At 32.6% G+C, this 21,522-nt stretch overlaps 1 protein-coding gene across 1 annotated transcript in view; it reads right to left on the bottom strand.

The window, feature by feature from the left end:
- LOC134716589 (uncharacterized) overlaps positions 1-21,213 on the bottom strand; it is a 48,653-nt gene extending 27,440 nt beyond the window's left edge. The window contains exons 1-17 of the mRNA XM_063579600.1: positions 21,207-21,213; positions 20,427-20,477; positions 19,739-19,953; positions 15,614-15,761; positions 15,166-15,264; positions 14,455-14,469; positions 12,792-13,114; positions 11,206-11,350; positions 10,478-10,579; positions 8,607-9,248; positions 8,315-8,383; positions 7,384-8,031; positions 6,657-6,686; positions 4,904-5,539; positions 3,073-3,879; positions 1,628-2,416; positions 169-975 (exon numbers count right to left, since the gene is read on the bottom strand). Of these exons, the coding sequence (XP_063435670.1) occupies positions 169-975; positions 1,628-2,416; positions 3,073-3,879; positions 4,904-5,539; positions 6,657-6,686; positions 7,384-8,031; positions 8,315-8,383; positions 8,607-9,248; positions 10,478-10,579; positions 11,206-11,350; positions 12,792-13,114; positions 14,455-14,469; positions 15,166-15,264; positions 15,614-15,761; positions 19,739-19,953; positions 20,427-20,477; positions 21,207-21,213 (5,533 nt within the window). The remainder of the gene's footprint in view (positions 1-168; positions 976-1,627; positions 2,417-3,072; positions 3,880-4,903; positions 5,540-6,656; positions 6,687-7,383; positions 8,032-8,314; positions 8,384-8,606; positions 9,249-10,477; positions 10,580-11,205; positions 11,351-12,791; positions 13,115-14,454; positions 14,470-15,165; positions 15,265-15,613; positions 15,762-19,738; positions 19,954-20,426; positions 20,478-21,206) is intronic.
- Positions 21,214-21,522: the final 309 nt, after the last annotated feature.

Genomic DNA, 21,522 nt, shown 5'->3' with positions numbered 1-21,522 from the left:
TAAAGATCATTGCCCATAGTTATAAAATTATCTCAAAGTATAGGGACTTGACAAATTAAGCTAGCATTTTGACTGCCATTTTGGAGCTAATTATCACCTTAAAAGCAAAAACACTTCTACATATATAAAATATTTACTGCCTATATTGAAGCAATCACACCTCAGTACCTGTAGTAAGTATTCCCTGTTGTATGAGGACTTGGTGAGATGCCTGCCAGATCGTTAGTCCTGTCAATTTCATTGATGTTGTGTAAGACACTGAATGTAGTTTTCCTATTGTTAAGGAATGTTGAATTAAGGTATATTGGTGGGTAGTGGCATGTGTGGTAGTTACCACCTGGTGACCATCAATAAATATTGTCAAACCATGAGTCACACTCCATGATATTTGGTATTTATGCCACATAGTGACATCTACTTTATATTTGTAATTCACTTTCCATGTTTGGTTGTGAGTACTCATGTATCCATACAGGTGTCCATTATGGAAGTACAGTGCCATACCAGTTCCATTCAGGTATTGGTTGCTATTGGAGATAATCACTGTCTTCTGCTGCTGAATGACCTTTGTAAGACTAACATTGACCTTGATAGTAAATCCTGTCTGACAAACAGCTACATTGTTCAAACATCCTAGGTTTGAACTATTACTGAATTCTACAAACTGATTGCTTCCATTTAATACAAGAACTGAATGATGCTCCAAATGTGGACCTCCATGTACAGATAAGTTATAGGAAGATGTTGTTAAAATGTTATGGCTGATAGCAATAAAAGTGAAATGGTGTGTCTTGATGACTTCTGAAGTAGTTGTTGATACGGTACTTGGTATTGTTGCTTCTATGGGAGTTGTAGGAGTTGTTCCAGAAGTTGTTGTTGATGTTGATGTCAAACTTGGTGATGGTGGTATCTTTATTGTGGTAGAACTTGTTGGTAGTTTAGAACTTAATGTTGTTGGAGAAACAGTAGAACCAGCTGAAGATACACAATTTTTGATGTAAGATCTTTTACAAAAATAAAACTAGAAGACAAACTTCACAACTTTTCAAATTTAAATAAAAAAATATGAAATATATCATTATTCCATAATTATTTTTTTGGTTAAAAGAAGACCTTTATTTCTCTATTTCTCTTGAACATTTCAGTATGCATAAAGGATCATGGAAATTTGTATTAATTAGAAAAAATACATTTTTTCATTAACATTAAGTAATATATCAGAAAAGTTAATTTACAACTATAAAAAACTTTTTGTCTAACATGCAGTTTATGATTATAATTTGCTTAACACTCAAAGGCAGGGGAAAGTTCCAAAACAGACAACTATATACTAATAAAAATGTTCATCATGTGACAAAGTTGTAACAATACACATTTTTTTTTAGCAGCTTAGTAAATTTCATATTTTAATCATAAATGTACCAATTGCTTTTTAATGAGACAACCATTTAAAATAACTATTTACTGCTGAGTTACAGTTCTGAAATTTCAATAAAGTATAGATGTTTGCAAAATTAAACTAGTACTTTACTGCTGTTTTGGAACCAGATATTTCTTACAAAGCAAAACCATTTCTATGTATATTTATATATTTAATGCATATATTGAAGCAATCACACCTCAGTACCTGTACTAAGTATTCCATGTTGTATGAGGACTTGATGAGATGCCTGCCAGATTGTTAATCCTGTCAATTTCATTGATGTTGTGTAAGACACTGAATGTAGTTTTCCTATTGTCAAGGAATGTTGAATTAAGATATATTTGTGGGTAGTGGCATGTGTGGTGGTTACCACCTGGTGGCCATCAATAAATATTGTCAAACCATCAACCACACTCCATGATATTTGGTATTTATGCCATATAGTGACATCTGCTTTATATTTGTAATTCACTTTCCATGTTTGGTTGTGAGTACTCATGTATCCATACAGGTGTCCATGATAGAAGTACAGTGCCATACCAGTTCCATTCAGATATTGGTTGCTATTGGAGATGATAACGGTCTTCTGCTCCTGATTAACCATGATCAGACTGACATTGACCTTGATAGTAAATCCTGTTTGACAAACAGCCAGGTTGTTCAGACAGCCTTGGTTTGAATTATTACTGAATTCTACAAACTGATTGCTTCCATTTAGGACAAGAACTGAATTCTGCTCCAAATGTGGACTTCCATGAACAGATAAGTTATAGGAAGATGTTGTTAAAACATTATGGCTGATAGCTATAAAACCGAAATGGTGTGTCTTGATGACTTCTGAACTTGTTGATGCTATGGTACTTGGTATTGTTGCTTCTATGGGAGATGTTGGAGTTGTTCCAGAAGTGGTTGTTGATGTAGATGTTATCTTAGTTGTGGTAGAACTTGTTGGTAGTTTAGAACTTAATGTTGTTGGAGAAACAGAAGTACCAGCTGTAGATACACAATTTTTGATGTAAGATCTTTTACAAAAATAAAACTAGAAGACAAACTTCACAACTTTTCAAATTTAAATAAAAAAATATGGAATATATCATCATTCCATAATTTTTATTTTGGTTAAAAGAAGACCTTCATTTCTCTATTTCTCTTGAACATTTCATTATACATAGAGGATCATGGAAATTTGTATTAATTAGAAAAAATACATTTTTTCATTAACATTAAGTAATGTATCAGAAAAGTTAATTTACAACTATAAAAAACTTTTTGTCTAACATGCAGTTTATGATTATAATTTGCTTAACACTCAAAGGCAAGGGAAAGTTCCAAAACAGACAACTATATACTTATAAAAATGTTCATCATGTGACAAAGTTATAACAATACACTTTTTTTTTGGCAGTTAAGTAAATTTCACATTTTAATCATAAATGGACCAATTGCTTTTTAATAAGACAACCAATTAAAAAAACTATTTACTGCTGAGTTACAGTTCTGAAATTTCAATAAAGTATAGATGTTTGCAAAATTAAACTAGTACTTATGTTTACTGCTGTTTTGGAACCATATATTTCTTACAAAGCAAAACCACTTCTATGTATATTTATATATTTACTGCCTATATTCAAGTAATCACACCTCAGTACCTGTAGTAAGTATTCCATGTTGTATGAGGACTTGGTGAGATGCCTGCCAGATCGTTAGTCCTGTCAATTTCATTGATGTTGTGTAAGACACTAAATGTAGTTTTCCTATAGTCAAGGAATGCTGAATTAAGGTAAATTTGTGGGTAGTGGCATGTGTGGTGGTTACCACCTGGTGGCCATCAATAAATATTGTCAAACCATGAACCAGGCTCCATGATATTTGGTATTTATGCCACATAGTGACATCTACTTTATATTTGTACTCCACTTTCCATGTTTGGTTGTGAGTACTCATGTATCCATACAGGTGTCCATTATGGAAGTACAGTGCCATACCAGTTCCATTCAGGTATTGGTTGCTATTTGAGATAATCACTGTCTTCTGCTGCTGATTGACCTTGGTCAGACTGACATTGACCTTGATAGTAAATCCTGTCTGACAAACAGCCAGGTTGTTCAGACAGCCTAGGTTTGAATTATTACTGAATTCTACAAACTGATTGCTTCCATTTAGGACAAGAACTGAATTCTGCTCCAAATGTGGACTTCCATGAACAGATAAGTTATAGGAAGATGTTGTTAAAACGTTATGGCTGATAGCTATAAAACCAAAATGGTGTTTCTTTATCACTTCTGAACTTGTTGTTGCTATGGTGCTTGGTATTGTTACTTCTATGGGAGATGTAGGAGTTGTTCCAGAGGTTGTTGTTGATGTTGATGTCAAACTTGGTGATGGTGGTATCTTTATTGTGGTAGAACTTGCTGGTACTTTAGAACTTAATGTTGTTGGAGAATCAGTAGTACCAGCTGTAGATACACAATTTTTGAGGTAAGATCTTTTTATATAAAACTAGAAGACAAACTTTTTAACTATTTCGATTTAAATAAAATATGAAATATATAATTAATCTTTGATTTATATTTCACCAAAAATAAAACCTACTTTTCTATATTGTTTCTCTGATATACTGTGGATTCATTATTATTTGTTGGATACCAATTTTTCGTGGGTTTAGTTGGTACAGGTGAACCACTAATTCAAATATTCAACAAATATCAAATTTTAATAGGCTTAATATACATATATTATCAAAACCATGAAAACAAACATCCACGAACATGCAAGTTTTCAGCAATCCACAAAAATTGATACCAACGAAAATTAATGAATCCACAGTATTTCAGTAAGCATTTATAATCATGGAAATGTGAATAATTAATTAAATAAAAATCAACTTTTATTTACATTAATTTAATATTGAAACATCAACAGTCATTGTCTCAAGTTTATTTGAGAACTATACAGTCATTACTGTCTAACATGCAATTTAAGATTATTAATAATAGCTATAAACTCAAAGGTAGAGAAAGGTTCCAAAACAGAAAACACTGATGCCTAAAAAATAACATGTGAAAATGTGCTTACAGACAAAATAATTAAAGTCTAGATTCTGTTGGTTTAATGCAGTGCAGTAAGTTTTCCCAAGTTTAAGTTTTCACTTATTCTGATTTTTTTCTTCATGCTTGAAGTTCATGACATGTGCTGTTTACGGAGACACTTGTCACATCAATGTGAAGAACTATGCAGTTTACAGATAAATATCCACAGTTCTTCAAATTTCTCTATAAAGTTAAGCAAGTATTTTTGACTGCTATTTTGGAAACAAAAAATCAAAATCACATCTATTGATATATGTACACTGCCTATAATTTAGAAAGCAATCACAGTATATCTTTCATACTGCTTTGAAACAAAATTTCACCTACAAAGCAGTCAAATCTAATTATATATATTATGCATACATGGTAAAAAGCAACCACACCTCTATACCTGTAGTAAGTGTTCCCTGTTGTATGAGGACTTGATGAGATGCCTGCCAGATCGTTAGTCCTGTCAATTTCATTGATGTTGTGTAAGACACTGAATGTAATTTTCCTATTGTCAAGGAATGCTGAATTAATGTGTACTTGTGGGTAGTGGCATATGTGGTAGATGCCACTTGATGGCCATCAATAAATAGTGTCAATCCATGAGTCACACTCCATGATATCTGGTAGTTATGATACTTATTCAAATCTACTTTATAATTGTACTCCACTTTCCATGTTTGGTGGCTAGTACTGACATATCCATACAATAGTCCATTGAAGAAGTATAGTGCCATTCCAGTTTCGTTCAGATATTGGTTGCTATTGGAGATAATCACAGTCTTCTGCTGCTGATCGACCTTGGTCAGACTAACATCGACCTCAATGGTAAATCCTGACTGACAGACAGCCAGGTTGTTCAGACATCCAATGTTTGAATTGTTACTGAATTCTACATACTGATTGCTCCCATTAAGTACCAATATTGGGTTCCTAGTGAAAGAGTGATGCTCCAACTGTGGATTTCCATGTACAGATAAATTGAAAGCAGTTGTAGTCATAATATTGTGACCAATTTTTATAAAGGTGAAATGGTATGCTGTATAGAAGATAAAATTACATTTGATTTTAATGCAATTGTTTTTTAATAAACAAGTTTTTATTAAACAAAACAACAAAACAACAAATTAATAATGAAATAATACTCACCATATGAGAATTATATTAAAAATAATAAATGCATCCTGAAGTAAAGTGCAACCAATAAAGTGAAACCAATGGGTATCTAAGTTTTAACAACTGCAAGACAACCTGTATACTTCTTTGTTGTGAAAATTTAGTGCATTATTATGTATTGATGTTGGCATTGTGCAGGTTGAGAATATATACATCATGCAGAATATATTGAATTAAATGACAATATTACAGAAGTAAAGTTGTGTGTTGTGATGTAGTTCTATTATGCTACCGATAATATTATTCTATTGGGTTACAACACAAATATACTCCTAACCATCTAAACAGTTTTGTTATTTATTTAAAAACCAAAGAAATGAGAAAATAAATTGTATCAGAAGAACAGATATTTTACTTTTGAATTTGATTTGAGTTTGTATTTGTAAATATTTTTGGAGCTCATATTTGTACTTTTTTGGTAAAGTTCTCAATGTTAGTTAATTTGTGACTGATTATCATTTTAAATATTATTATATTTGAGATATAGCCTGTTTTAACAAATTCAAATTGAAAAGGAAATCTGTAAATTATTTACATGAAACATAATCTATTTTTTTTATCTTTAAATAGCTTCATAAATTTTCAACATCACTTATTCTTTCCTTTCTCTAGAGATTTGATAGATTAATTTAAGCTTTGAATAAAAAATTTCAGCTCCTTTTTTAATTATAATTTGATCAAACAAACAAAAAATAATAGGTACTTGAAAGATGACTATACAAAGAGGATGTCTTCAAAGAGAAAGTTTTAAAACTTATTGTTCTGTAAAGTTGATTTTGGAGAAAACAGAAAATAAATTGTTTTAAAAACATATTGAAGAATAACAGATAATTGATATTTTCCCTTGTAAAATAGAACCAAGACTACCATATGCTACTGTGAAGTAGAATTTAGCTTGTGTGCCCACTACAGTGTAGAGATGTAAAATATTTTACAGTGAGAAAATAAACATGCCATGCTTTATTATAATAAAATCTTACCAGTTGTTGTAGGTGGCACTGTTGGAAATTCTGGAGAAGAAGAAAAATAGATTATCAACCAACTCAACTAGGGGAGATAATTATTTCTTTAGCTCTTAGACTACAAAATAATATCGAAATTATCTCCCTTTGTTAACTGGTTCAGACAAGATAATTGAATTGCACACCTACAAATATACTAAATTTTTACAAGTGATATGAAAGCAAAGACATACAAACTTATTCAAAGCATGAGACACCCTGATTTTTGGGCAAATTGGCCTGTTTATTGCAAAAACTTACAAAATTTGTGGATACATAATTTAAGTTTTACTTTTCTTTCTTATCCTGGTTTTAGTCTTTAATGCCCTTTAAATTTGTAGTATATTGCGCATTTAATTTATTATTCCAGCATCACTGTTGACTCTTTTGTTGATGAAATATGTGTCTGGCATTTGAAACTTGAGACCTGATATATTTTGTGAGTTAATTTCCTTGTTTTACTTAACAGCTTGGTTTCTAGTCCCAGTAATGAGTCTTGTATACAAAGTGTGCAGTTAACCAGTTAACAGTTTCTAATAAAGTTGTGAAGAAACTATTATTTCTAATACAATAAACCTAACAAATTCTTTGTGAATTAATGTTTAAGAGGTTGGAATGGAAGTTGGCTATGTTTGATTACAAAAGTTCTACTGGAAACTCAATCTATCTGAAATAATTTCATTATACTATAAATAGCTATACATACCTGTTATACAGGTGTTGTTAATTAAAACATCCCTGGAAGCAGTCCAGGTGTACAGGTTTCTTACTTCCATCAATGATGTCTCATTATAACCTGGAGTTGTAGCAATAAGTAGCGGAAATGTCCCAGGTTGTGCTGGATTAGGGAACTTACGAGTGTGCTTCATGAAGATATGTCCATCTAAATAAACCACGAACCCATCTTTCTTGTTCCAGGATACCTGATAGGAGTGCCAATCTCCTTCTTTCACATTCAGCTTTTCTTTGGCTGTCCAAATTATGTTATCCTTCTTTGCAGCACAATAGAGTTCTCCGTGCCACAAATAGAGAGCTATGCCAGAGTTGTTGACCTTATCCGCCCCACTGGAGAAAATGTACCTTTTATTGGTAGAATTCATATCCAGCCATTTAATTTCCAAACTAAGTGTAAATCCACTCTCACACTTAGTCATGTCTTGTATACATTCTATACCTTTGTTGGGTAGTTCTACATATTGACCTGTTGTGTTCAGAATGAGTACAGCATGTCCATTATTTTCTGGTCGTATTGTCGGGTTTTTGTACACAGTAAAGTTATACTCAGGTGTTACAAGAACATTATCTTTAATTGCCATGAAGTCAAATTTTACTTCCTTAGCTCCACATGAAAACTCTGTCAGAAAAATGGCAAGAAAAAAGTATATAAGATGAAGAAGAGATATTTATTGATAATTACAATATGTTTAACAGAGTGTTAATCTTATGGTGCATAAAGATATATATATGTATTGTAAAATTTTCACCTAAGATCAAATGTTAAGTTATTTCAACTTTTTACTACACATATGATTTCACTGCAAAAATGTAGAACATGAAAAAATCCATTGCAAAAGTTTGTCCCTTTTATTTATGATCTATTCCATTTATTAGTTAATACTGTATGTATGTGAGTATACCTGTTGTCATTTGGTCAGTTGTTGCTGTAGTGGCTGGTTCTTCAGTTGTCATGGAAACCATAGGTGCAGCTGCAAATACAATTCAAAAACATTATAAGAAAGAGAAAAATCAGTCTGGTTCATTGCTGTTAGAATATATAGACTTCAAATGTCTTAATGGTTTTTTTTGTGCTGTTGGTTTGCTGTCTAACTGACAATTAATAGCTTTTATTCATCTTTGTTCAATTACTAAAAGATCAATATACAAAAAAATACTCAATTAAAATCTAACTGTCATTAATGTGTATCTTACGCGTGACTATTCCTGCTACAACTAAACTAGCTCTGTTAGCATCAACAGTTTTAAATCCCTCCACCTTCATTGAGATATGAGTTGTTGACTGTGTATACCCATGTCCAATGGCTATCTGTTGTACAAGTGTGGCATGGTGAGGGACTGGCTGAGTTACTGATCCTACCAATTTACCATTGTCTACCAGTTCACAGCCGAGATTTTGATTCCAGGAGAGTTCTAAATGATGCCATACATTCAGAGTTATTTTGTGTGGTATAACCAAATGCCATATTTTAGCAGATGTACTAACAACAAAGTGAATATTTCCACTTAGGTAGTATAGTGCTATTCCCTTAGTGTTTGGCAAGTTCCCACCACTGGATATTATGTATGTGTTGTCTGTTATCGTAGAGTTAAAATGGACATTGGTTGTTATTGTAAAACCATTTGTACATTTATCCAAATTACTCAAACAAGAAGTGAAGCCAGTTTTGTCAATGATTAGGTATTGGTTGCTACTAGTTATGTGAATAGCTTGACCAGTTGCAGTGGTTACCAGTGCTGGGTTTCCATGGACAGTAAACTTGATAGTGGTTGTTGTCTGCAGGACCTGATGTACAATTGTCTGGAATCCAGCATTCAATGTCAGTAACTGGTTGGCTGAAATAAAAGGGATTTCAATGAATTCTAAATTATTGTTTATACTTAAATTAAAAACATAAAGTTAAACTGAAATCTTGATTTTCAAAGCCTTGCCTAATTTTCACTAATTCTCTAAAAATCGAGATAGCCCCAATAAAATCTTGATTTGCAAGATTCATTCATTCATCACATGTTTAAGATTTGAAAAAGAATAAAAAAATTCTGCAGCTTATGGCCATACAAAGTTTATCTTTTCCATTAATCTAGTTTGTGGGAGAGAGCTCAGTTCTTTATTTGTCCCACATTGGGAACCTTATCAATGACTGTCCTTATTAGGGGGTGGGGGTAGGAGAGGTCCTGATCCCCAAATCCCAAGGTCCCAAATTTAATTCATTTTAAATCCCGACATCCTGAAATTCTAAAAAAAAGAGTTCCTTAATCCTGAAAGGGTCAATCCCAAAATCCTAAGCATAAAAACACCTGATCCTGTAGTCCTGATAAAGGTCCTATCTCCCTCTTAGTAATTTTTTGTCCTTCTGAACATCTGGTACTGAAAACTGATCCTTAAAAGTCTGTTACATTCATTTGCAACTTTCAATATTTTATCATCCTGAATATGCATGAAGTATTTTCCACTGGTCAATCAATTAATCTAGGCTTTGAGCAATTTAGGGCTTGACACATTGTATGTTGACAGTTGACAGTTTTATTGGTTAAGATTTTATTAATTTTGTGCTGTTGTTTTTGGTTAATAATTACATTAGATGTAAGTTTCATTATAATACGTTATTCTGATTGGCTAACATGTTATTCCGTAAACAATTGCATCAGACAATAACATTTATCATGCATGATGACACGAGGTCCGACAAAAAAGTGCACAGGTGAATTAAATAAAACTGGATAAAACTCGTGTTTTCATGATTTAAGCTAAAAAAATGTAATTATAAGTATTGAATACTTCTTTTTGAAACTTTATAGGGTTGTAAAAGCGTTGACCGTGCGTACATTTTTAAAATGAAGCGCTTCCGCGCTTCATACAAAATGTACTTCGGACAACGCTTTTACCACCCAATAAATTTACAAAAAGAAGCATTCAATTCTTAAATATCCCCCTACCCCCATCTTCTTTTATTTACAACCAAAGTAATCCTGTGTGAATAGACAGTTATAGTAGTATATGTTTACACTGGTTGCCATAATACCTTGTTTACAAACACCCTTTGCACAATTGACCTGTATTTTACCTGTATGTTCACATCGAGCTCCATAGTAACCATGTGTGCAGAGACATATATTTTCTCCCATGCAAAATCCACCATTCTGACAATAACCAGCTGAACAAAGTCCTGTAAAATACAAAGATGAAGTTATAATTGTGTATAGCACACTTTATTTGGTTGTGAACTTCATCCAACTTTTTGATAAAACTCTGATTCAGCAAACCTCTTGTCTAAAACTTCATTTCAGTTTAAAAAGGGCACTATTCTTTTTATTTAAATTATGTAAAGGGAATCCACATTTTTTGCATAACTCATTCTACTGCTTAATCAATAATTCCAATACCAAAGTTTTTTACACCTTTTCCTCAATTGTGACTCTACATACATCCCCAAAAACAAATAATCACAAAATGTGTATCTGTCAAGATCAAATCAATTGGTGCCATGAGTAGAATGTCAACCAGCCCACCATCTAAGAAGCACCTGATATCACTCAGATTTAGGTTGAGGTTTGCATTGATCAATCTTTCTATGGTGTATTTTAAACTTGTATTTCTGTTGTATTTTTTTTTAAATATTGTATGTTTGTTTTTCCTGGATTTATGACTTTTGAATTGTCCCTTTGGTGTCTTAGATTTACTGCCTCTTTTCACAGTGATGATATACCATACACCATCATTTTCGTCACAATTTGAAAGACAATTTTTTTTCTTGTTATTGATTATAATTAAGAATATTCATTTTCTACATACCCTTTGGATCACATCCTAAAACTTCAAATCTAATGCAAGGTTCCTTCTTGTATGCCAATGGTAAGATACGTATAGCATTAACTACAATTGATGGCTGCAGACTGATTGAGTAGTACAGAGTGTCATTGTAAATAGAAGGAACATCCTAAAACCAAAGAGAATGAGTTTGTATTAGCCAAAGAAATAACTAATTGTTTTGCTTAATACTTAAAATACTGCAAAAACAATAGGCAAGATTGTATGATTTGAGCATATCAAAATCAGAATACTGCTTCTAAAGAAGTGAAAAAAAATATATGCTGTAATTTGAATTAATATCATATGAACAAAGGAAGTCACAGGTTATCTTAAAATAAAAAATAAACATTTACCATTAATGTAAATGGATAAAGATAGTAAATAAGTGATTTTAATGGTGCCTTTTGACACCACCCCCTAACTCCATTAATAATGAACCCTTTTGAGGCCTGTGTAGAACTTCGGGTGAAACACTTTGACTTCGAAATGTCTGCTTCATACTTGACAAAACTTGTATCCAATATGAAAAGGATATTCATAAGAATATCTCACTCTAATTTATTTGATGAATTTTTTTTTTTTGCAATGCCTCAAAACTTTAAAGTGTATTTTGAGAATTTTATAAACAAATCCTAAGTGAAAGAAGGATGCAAAAAATAAAATCTGTTGAGGAAAGGGTAAACATTCAGTGGCAGATAATTAATACAAATCTTTAAGTATTAGAAAAAATAAAACCAGCATTAATTAGTTTGGTTGGAAAAGAGAGTCTAGATCAAAATTGCACCTTTAAACAAGGGAACTACTGACCCACAATAGAGTCGATGCAGTTTGCGATGGCATGGCATCATCATACCATTACCACAATAAAGGCCACGTCCACTTGTATTTTTTGTCTATCAGATGAGTTAAGCCTTTTTCAACTGATTTTTATAGTTGGTTCTTATGTTGTACTGTTATACCACTGTCCCAGGTTAGGGGGAGGGTTGGTATCCCGCTAACATGTTTAACCCCGCTACATTATTTATGTATGTGCCTGTCCCAAGTCAAGAGCCTGTAATTCAGTGGTTGTCGTTTGTTTATGTGTTACATATTTTTTTTTCGTTCATGTTTTTACATAAATAAGGCTGTAAGTTTTCTCGTTTGAATTGTTTTACATTGTCTTATCGGGGCCTTTTATAGCTGACTATGCAGTATGGGCTTTTCTCATTGTTGAAGGCCGTATGGTGACCTATAGTTGTTAATGTTTGTGTCATTTTGGTCTTTTTGTGGATAGTTGTCTCATTGGCAATCATAAACATCTTCTTTTTTGTAATGTTTCAATTCATACCAGTATCATATCAAATGTTTCATTTTATTAGATGTGGCTCTGTGTTTATACATCCAAAGCAACACAGCCAAACAAACTAGCACATAATAAGGTTCATACTGCTGAACTAGTGAAGTCAGATAACATTACTTCTATTTCTGATTTACTTCTTGAGGTCCACATTGAATAATTTATGCTGAAATATATATTAGTACATATAAATTTGAGGAAATGATAATCTAAATTTCTCACAAATGTATACCTTTGCAAAAGTCCTCCATGACTTAACAGGATCAAGAGCTGACCAGAATTGTAATTCAAAAGACTTCATATATTCTGTTGCAATAGTTCCTCGTGGATACCATGGGAAGATAAAGTCAAGAGCAGAAACTGTTTGTGGTTTAACAAAACTGACTTCATACCAAGGATTTGTATCCCCAACAGCAGGACACCAGGCTCCGCCATTTTGTCCTGAACAACAACCATACCTGGCTTTCTCTTTACCATGACCTGGTTTACTGGAGGACGCAGATAATGCACTGTCTGGTATTCCACTATTAGCCATACCAAGTGGAGACATACATGCTTTAAAGTAAAATTTAAATCATTTAAAAATCTGTGGAATGTGATTCTAATAGATAAACTCATCATAGATATCAGGACAAAATTTTGTATATACGCCAGATGCGTGTTTCGTCTATAAAAGACTCATCAGTGACGCTCAAATCCCAAAAAGTTAAAAAAAAAAAAAGCCAAATAAAGTATGAAGTTGAAAAGCATTAAGGACTTAAATTCCTAAACGTTTTGCCAAACACAGCTAAGTTAATTTATGCTTGAGGTAGAAAAGCCTTAGTATTTCAAAAATTCTAAATTTTGTAAACAGTTAATTTATAAATATAACCATATCAATGATAAATCATGTCAATTCAATTTTACAAAAAACAGGCAAACCAAAAGTTTAACCTACTAATAATTGACATGCAGAGTACAGTAGATATCTGTAAATAAAAGTAATTAAGACATTTTAACACTTCCTCAGGAAAAGATTTAAGTCAAACAATAAAAGTACCTGATATAAATTCAACCAAGGTTTAAAATTCAATATCATGAAAATAATTGATTTTCTTTATTAAATCAAGGTATTATCTCTTATCTCAGTAATAAATATATGTCAAGAAAAATTGATATGTTCATCTTGACTGGTACTTGCATATAAGTATCTTGAAAAGACTTAAAGCATTTACAACACAAGACATTTGAATAAATCACATTTATTACTTGCAATACTTATATGCATACTGGAATAATCCAGGTTTAAAGCAATCTTTTAAGGAAGTATCCTGTGTCACTTTGCTAATGATACCTTTATAGATATAAATTATCAATTCTACTAAATTATCAATCGCTTTCCTTGACAACTCAAAATAAATAAGAATTTTAAGCTGCTTTTGGGGTTTTTACTCTATCATGTATATGGTAGTATTGTTTTCTTTTTATATTCATATACAATATCAAAATACCATGTTTGTGGTTAATACAGTCTGTTAAACTCCATGTATATTATACATGTAAATATGAATACAATATTTTGGGTGATTCCTTTTATTATCCCTCCTTATGTATTGCTACCATGAAATATTATCACTCAGCAGTAAATCTTGATAGATATCATTTCATTGTGTTCAAAACCATTTTTGCAAAGTTCATGCCACTTAAAACTTATCCTTGTGTATGGGTCAGTGCCAAAAGTCACTGTGCAACACTACATTTTGTTGATTTTTGCTTTGTGAATGACTTTGGTAAATTTCAGCTTCACTTCTTTTCACAAAAGGTAATTACCAGTAATCATATATATAGGACAGGTTTATAGATTCAAATTTAATCCAACATAAATTAACGATTTCAAACCTTAATTAAATATTTACCTCCACTGTGAGAAACTGAAAAGAAATCATTTGATTGATTACTATCCTGATAATGCAGCTAACACCATCTTGTCATAAAGAAGACAGTATGTCCATGTTGGATTCATATACTGTGGATTCATTTATTTTCATGGGTATCAATTTTCGTGGATTGCTTAAAACTTGCATTTCTGTGGATATTTGATTTTGTGGTTTTGCCAATCTCTGTATACAAAGATCTACAAAGCCTATTGAAAATATGTTAATCATTGAACATTTGAATTCGTGGTTCACCTGTAGCCCACGAAACCCACTAAAATTGGTATCCAGTGAACATGGTGAATAATAATGAATCCACAGTATCATTGATGATTTATTTCAAAATTATAGTTTACAATAAATCGTCAATGATTTTGAGTAATAAATAAAATGAAACGGAGGGTGATTTATAAGGTCTAGGTGACTATTATTACAGAAATTGTTCGTTCTGAGACTGTTTTCAGAAAAAATGTCCTACTTTCAGATATATACTACCATGGGCTCTTTCTTACAATAATGAAGTTTGTCCCTAACAAAAACATTCCAAATCTAACCAATCAAAAAATAGTCTAGATCTTATAATATACAAAACGACAGTGTAAATTGTCTTATTCCCAAGCATGTAAATTCTTATTCATAAAATTCAAGAGAAATAGAGTGGTAAACCTAATACAAAGTGTATACAAAACTTACTGGCTTTCTCACATAACTGTCCTTCAAAACCTCTGGCACAGGCACAAATCTCTTCATAAACACATGCACCTCCATTCTGGCATCCTGGAGGACACAACTCTACAAAGATTAGGTAATTAATGATATACAACTAGTAGTATGTGCTGAATCAAAATTTCAGGCATTCAAAATTTACTTAATGTATTTTATACATCATTGAGATAGGAGCCATCTCTGTGTTAAACTTATTCCCCAATTGGCAACAACAAAATATCAACCTAATTAAATGATGAAGTAAATTATAGTTTGCATATTTATCAAAGAAAATAATTACCTCAGGCAGGTCATTATTTTATACCTTGAAGCCTATTTTATTGATACATGGTACAATGTCGGGGTTAATTCATCGAAAGAATGACCTTTCGTTCTGAAAAAAAAATCTCCATCTAGGTATATAATAAATACTTACCTTCAGAATTAGTACATCCATGTAGGTTGATTTTGATACATGGTTGTTTGCTGTAATTTACAATGTTGATTCTAAACTTTGAAACAGCAACACCAGTTAATGATATTGTTGAACTGCCAACTTGGTCATTTAGTCCTGTTTTGATTACCTGTAAAAAAAAAAATGCACCATATATTTAGCTTAATAAATAAACAAGAGTCGCAAAAAGACTTTATCACAGCAAGAGCTTATTCAAATATTTTTGAAATACCTTATTCTTTTATGTTTTCATAAAAAAAAAAAAAATCTCTTTTGGCACTTTGGTATTCCACTCTTACATTAAAGACCCTTACACACCACATGAAACCTAAACAATATTGGAAACTGTTACATTTACCTATGCAATATTATATAAAAATATATGAAAAGGTATACATTTTTTTTTTAAATCTCAATATGAAACGGTGGGGTAACAGAACCCCATGGGCATCCCCTATCAATTAAGTATTGAAGTAGCCCCCCCCCCCCCCCCCCCACCCCACTTGAGCATCTCATGATAACCACTGATTACAAGATCCTGAAATGGCCAGGTGGATACAGAATATGGTGAAGTTAAACATGTTTGTGCATGCTCACATCTCCCCCACTTTAGTAACAATCAAGGCTTATGGATGGAAACCCTTTTTTTTAAATTGTCAGATCAGCAAGAGAATATACAAAATATTATTATGTACAGTCCTCCAAAATTAAGCACCACCTAAATATAACTGTCAATATTTTTTAAACTGCTGCGAAAATATTTATAATTGGTGTTATGAATTATCTAGATACCATGATCTACCATACACAAAGATAATTCTCTACGACCAAAAAATAATACTCTGATAAACATGCAAAGCAATTGTTTTTACTTTTACAAATACACTATTTTATGGCTTTTCAATCATCTTCATACTGTACTGTGTACAGATGAAATTTGACCTTCACCAACTCACTGTGAAATATGGCAAGGGCATAAGTTATCTGTGGCTGAACGTTGACAAGCAATTGACATGTCAAATGCCAGTAGGAACACTAGGAGCATAGATAACTGTTTCAATGTCATTGTCAGTTTTTTACAACGTCGTGTTGACATAGGAACTGTAAATGATAGAACACGGTCTGGAAAAACCCTGTTTAGCTACCTATCCTGATAACAGACTGCTAATTGGTCATGCTAAAGCCAACCCATTTACTCCTACCCCACAGCTTATACACCACTGGCCTCCTGGTTGGCGTTTGAGTGTTCGAACATTGCTTCGTTGACTTCATGGAGGCTAAATGTACATAAGAGCACTTTGCGGTTTCAAGTGAACTGCCCTAACAGCCACAGCAAGGTACTTAAATCAGGTTTCAATGGGCTTATGACCATCTACGCAAATACTTCACTGGAACATGAGAAGCTGACAAAATGTCCATTGGTCAGATGAGAGTCGGTTTTTGTTACAACCAATCATTATTGAACCAATAGACCATGTAGACAGCAGAATATGAGTTTGGCAAGAATAAAACTGCCCATGACCAAAAACAACATTTGCCCATCGACTGCATTCATTGCTGGTTTGTTACACTATAGGGATTCCCCTCATACTGTTATAAGCTGTGTATGCATATTTTGCTAGGTAACATAAACAGACAAGACAGACATACATGCAGAATTTGGTGCTAAGAAACATTGCTGTCCCTCAGTTTAATATTCATCCACTTGCGTCAAGTCCCTTGTGGACATGGATGACAACACCGGGCAAGGATTATAACAAAGTACAAAGAGCAAGAAGCTATTGAGTCGACACTATCCTTCTGCATTCCATATCTCCAGACATGAACCCTATTGAACATGTCTTGAATACCATTGGCAGAAATCTCAGTTGCAAAGATCCACCTTTGCAAAATCTGAGTGATTAAAGTCATTAAAGAGGGACCATTGTTAATAATTGGAATATATTTGCTCAACTAAGGCTCTGGATCAGCACATGTAATGTATGCACATCAAATCAGGTTAATCCATGGCAATATAATTAGTTTTTTTGCCACTTTCTTACAGAAGCAGAAGCCAGAGACATACAAACATGTCTCCAGTTGTGCTTAGACACAGTGTACTATCAGGCCTAAATTGAGCGGTACCACGATTTCCCGAGAACTACGAGAACAACATAATATCCCGAAAACAAGATTATGTAGCCCGAGAACAATTTTATTTTATGTTATAGGTGTTTTTATTGTGTTTTTACTACTTTTTACAATAATAAAGAATACTAATAAGAGATAATACTCGTTTTTATTCAATACAAATGCAATTTTAGGTCAAAAATTCGATCTCTATGTCTTGCATGTCTTGTATGCAAAATCCTTGTTGAACACAATATGGCGGACATTCTTAAAAACAACTTAAGAAAATCAAAGTATTAGAAGATCTTAGAAGAACTGACAGAAAAGAAAAGTATCAAATGTACTGAAAGAATAGATTTTATTAAAAAAAAATGTTAAAAATTCATATAAAAACTGACAAAATATAACGTCCGCCATATTGTTTTAAGGAATAAGGAATTTGCCTCATACAAATCTATTTTCTGAAGATTGCGTGTACTTTTATTAATTATGAACGCCATAAACCTTAATCATTGTACGCTGTTACACTTATTTAAGCAAAAAACACATATAACACCATAAAAAATCTTGTTCTCGGGATATATAATCTTGTTTTCGGGATATTATGTTGTTCTCGTAGTTCTCGGGAAATCGTGGTACCCTAAATTGAGCAGCATCCCCGACCCGTATTCTTTTATTTTAGTAAATTTTCTTTGATACGTTATTTTCAACTATCAATGTGTTCCCGTCCTTACCCATAGTTTTTCCCTAGACTAATCTGTAGCGTGTTATTGTTTTCGGTAGGGTCCATATGCTTCAATGAATCGACTTTCAAACCAACCGCACAGGGGAGATCCGAGACAGGGAAAAGCAATTCGATGTTCGTTGTTAAATTATCCTTGTTAAAATATGTATGGCACCTGGGACTATATTTAAGAATTGAATGCTTCAATTTGTAACTTCATTGGGGTGTAAAAGCGTTGATCGCTGTACATTTTGTATGAAATATTTAATTTCAAAGCATCAATATAAACTCAATTACAACATTTTACTTTATTATGCAAAACATTTTATATTTTTTAATTTTCGTAATTTTTAAAAATTGTACATTTTTCAATCTATGTCTTGTTGTAAGTTTCCTCCTGTGACATAATCTTCAATTTGTTAGAGGCAGTCACTATATGGTAGAATAGAATAGAATAGAAGCGCAGAATACTAAAATTGTCACGGCTGATAGGGTCCTACTAAAATGCGCCCGGGAGCGCCCGGGTAAAGAAAAAGCGCCCGGAGAAGAAAATATAGCGCCCGGGGAACAGAAAAAGCGCCCGGGCAAAATATTTAGATATTTTATTGACATGAGACAACTTTGGAAATTATGGACATTGATTTTTTTTTTAATTTTAGACAAGTAATTTGCAAATTCAGATAATAGACATTTTTAATAAAGCACAAAAGCAAGTATGAATATTTCTATTTTAACAATAATATATGAATACTATTTCGAAAGACTGATAATAATATTAATGGATCACAGTTTATGCGGAAGATTTATAACATGTAAGACATCAAAAGACATGTTTCAACATGCAGTTTCGAAAATTATAGACCTCAGGCACCGAATATTTTTAGTAACCGGCAAAATATACATTTTGATCGGGGACAATGTCTTTAATGATTCTTCTATATACTCTTATTTATATTTATTTACTTACTTATATACAATTTTGAAATCTAAAATGTAAAAGTACAACAACAATTTAGATGTAGCATCGTACATATCCCCATTTTTATTAAGGACAAAACAAGCAATGATTAGTAATTTTTTAAGGAAAAAAATATTATTATGAATTATTATTATTTTCTTCTCCCGGGCGCTTTTTCTGTTCCCCGGGCGCTATATTTTCTTCTCCGGGCGCTTTTTCTTTTCCCCGGGCGCTTTTTCTTCACCCGGGCGCTCCCGGGCGCATTTTAGTAGGACCGGGCTGATATGTGACTTGTCATATATACAACTGAACTCACCGCTGCTTTATTCGTGTTATTAGGATCACTCCCGTAGTTTTGTAGAGTCTGACTCTGTGGTCCAACGTAGTGGATATTGAAGTCCGTTACATAGCCTTGCATAGAATTTGCTGATTTTCCAATCACTACTTCTCTGATCCCTACATATGTTTCGAAATCAAATTCGACCCAGTTGGCCTGACCTTGTTGTCCACACCATTCACCATTGTTGACAACTTATAAATTACCAGAGATATACAATTACATGAAGACGGACGGAAATTATTAATTTAATCATTAACAATTGCAAAACAAATTACAGAAACGAATTAGCGAAAAAAGATGAATGATTGAATTCATAAATGAGGGATTTAGATATTGCAACTTGGAACATTCATATCTAAAAACCATTTTATGTCAAGCATATGTTTTTCTACTAGGACAGATGGCTTGTAATTTAAAACAACTGGCAATTATAAATCTTATGATACTAATTACTGAGGGTCAGTCTCAAATTCAAAGAGAGCAAGTTTTATCTATTAAGTCAAGAGATCCAAATTTGATTTTCCTGTACCAATGTAACGTAAATTATCAAAATCTCATGTTTTCTTGATTTTTCAAGGTTCTTTCTATTCTATTCGATGTATTCATTTTTCGTTAAGAAAAATAAAAGGGGTCTGACACTGCAGCTAAATTTAATTTATCTTACCTTGAGAATTTGAAGTTAACGTTGTTTTTGCTGTTAGCGGCAACTTACATACTGCAAATAACATCAAAGAAAACAAGCATAATAATTCAGTAAAGGACGCCTGAATTTCTATATATATAACTATCAATAATTACTCAATTACTTTCACCTCAGATTTTCACTGAAAAATTATTGAAGGCAATTCAAAATTAAGACGGTGATGCTTATGTTTATCAGCTTGCAAAATAGTATCTGCAAACTCTCCCATCATTAATGAACACCAAGTAAACTTGTCTTGAATTTTGAAATATAGCTAGTACTGCATTCATTTACTCAACAAAAAAATCCGACCAAGGGTTAATTTTTATCTCTGGTTTTATATGATAATACAGTTACTTGTTTTTTGTCGAGCCAGCGACGACGGAGGCGTTACCAAACTTCTAAAAGCTGAGAATTTCAGTTTGTAGAAGACCAGGGTTCCTTAAACTTTGTAACTAGATACCTTATTCTATGAAGTTTCCGTCTGTCGTATTTGTATGAAAATATTTTATGATGCACATGTCAGTCATGCAATGATATTCTTAACATGACCTCATTTTCATGGTTCATTGGTCAATCTTAAGTTTTCCTGCATGGTTAAATTTGTTTCTTATAGACTATATGCTTTTCTTGTATATTATGTGATACTAGTAGTTATAGTAAAGCTTTATTTGGGACTATCAACATAAAATCAATCATCAGTAAAGGGGAGACATTTCAGCGTGTGTACTCTTGTTATTAAACATTAAATATAGAATTTACTGTGCATTACTCTAATATTTTAGTTTTGAAACAAATGGGAGTGCTTTTTGGGGAGGAGGCGGAGGGAGCAATTAAATCCAGCTAGAAACACATCAGAATAAGTCGGAAGGGAATAGAATTCTGTATACTGATATAACTCGCTCTCATACAGTCGGAAACCCGGTTGAAATAGAACAAAAGAATCGAAGCTCTTTGTAAGAGAAGGCGGCGATAAATGCTTACTGTAATGTTTGCTATAGTAACAAAAATTTTAAAAGTTAATAGAAAAAATAAAATGACAGTTTTCTTCCCAATAACGAAGTGTTTTATTTCAAAA

The sequence above is a fragment of the Mytilus trossulus genome, chromosome 4, assembly GCF_036588685.1.
Source record: "Mytilus trossulus isolate FHL-02 chromosome 4, PNRI_Mtr1.1.1.hap1, whole genome shotgun sequence".
NCBI classification, from domain to species: domain Eukaryota; kingdom Metazoa; phylum Mollusca; class Bivalvia; order Mytilida; family Mytilidae; genus Mytilus; species Mytilus trossulus.
The sequence above is the reverse complement of the archived record's forward strand: the minus strand, read 5'-3'. Positions and strand labels throughout refer to the sequence as shown.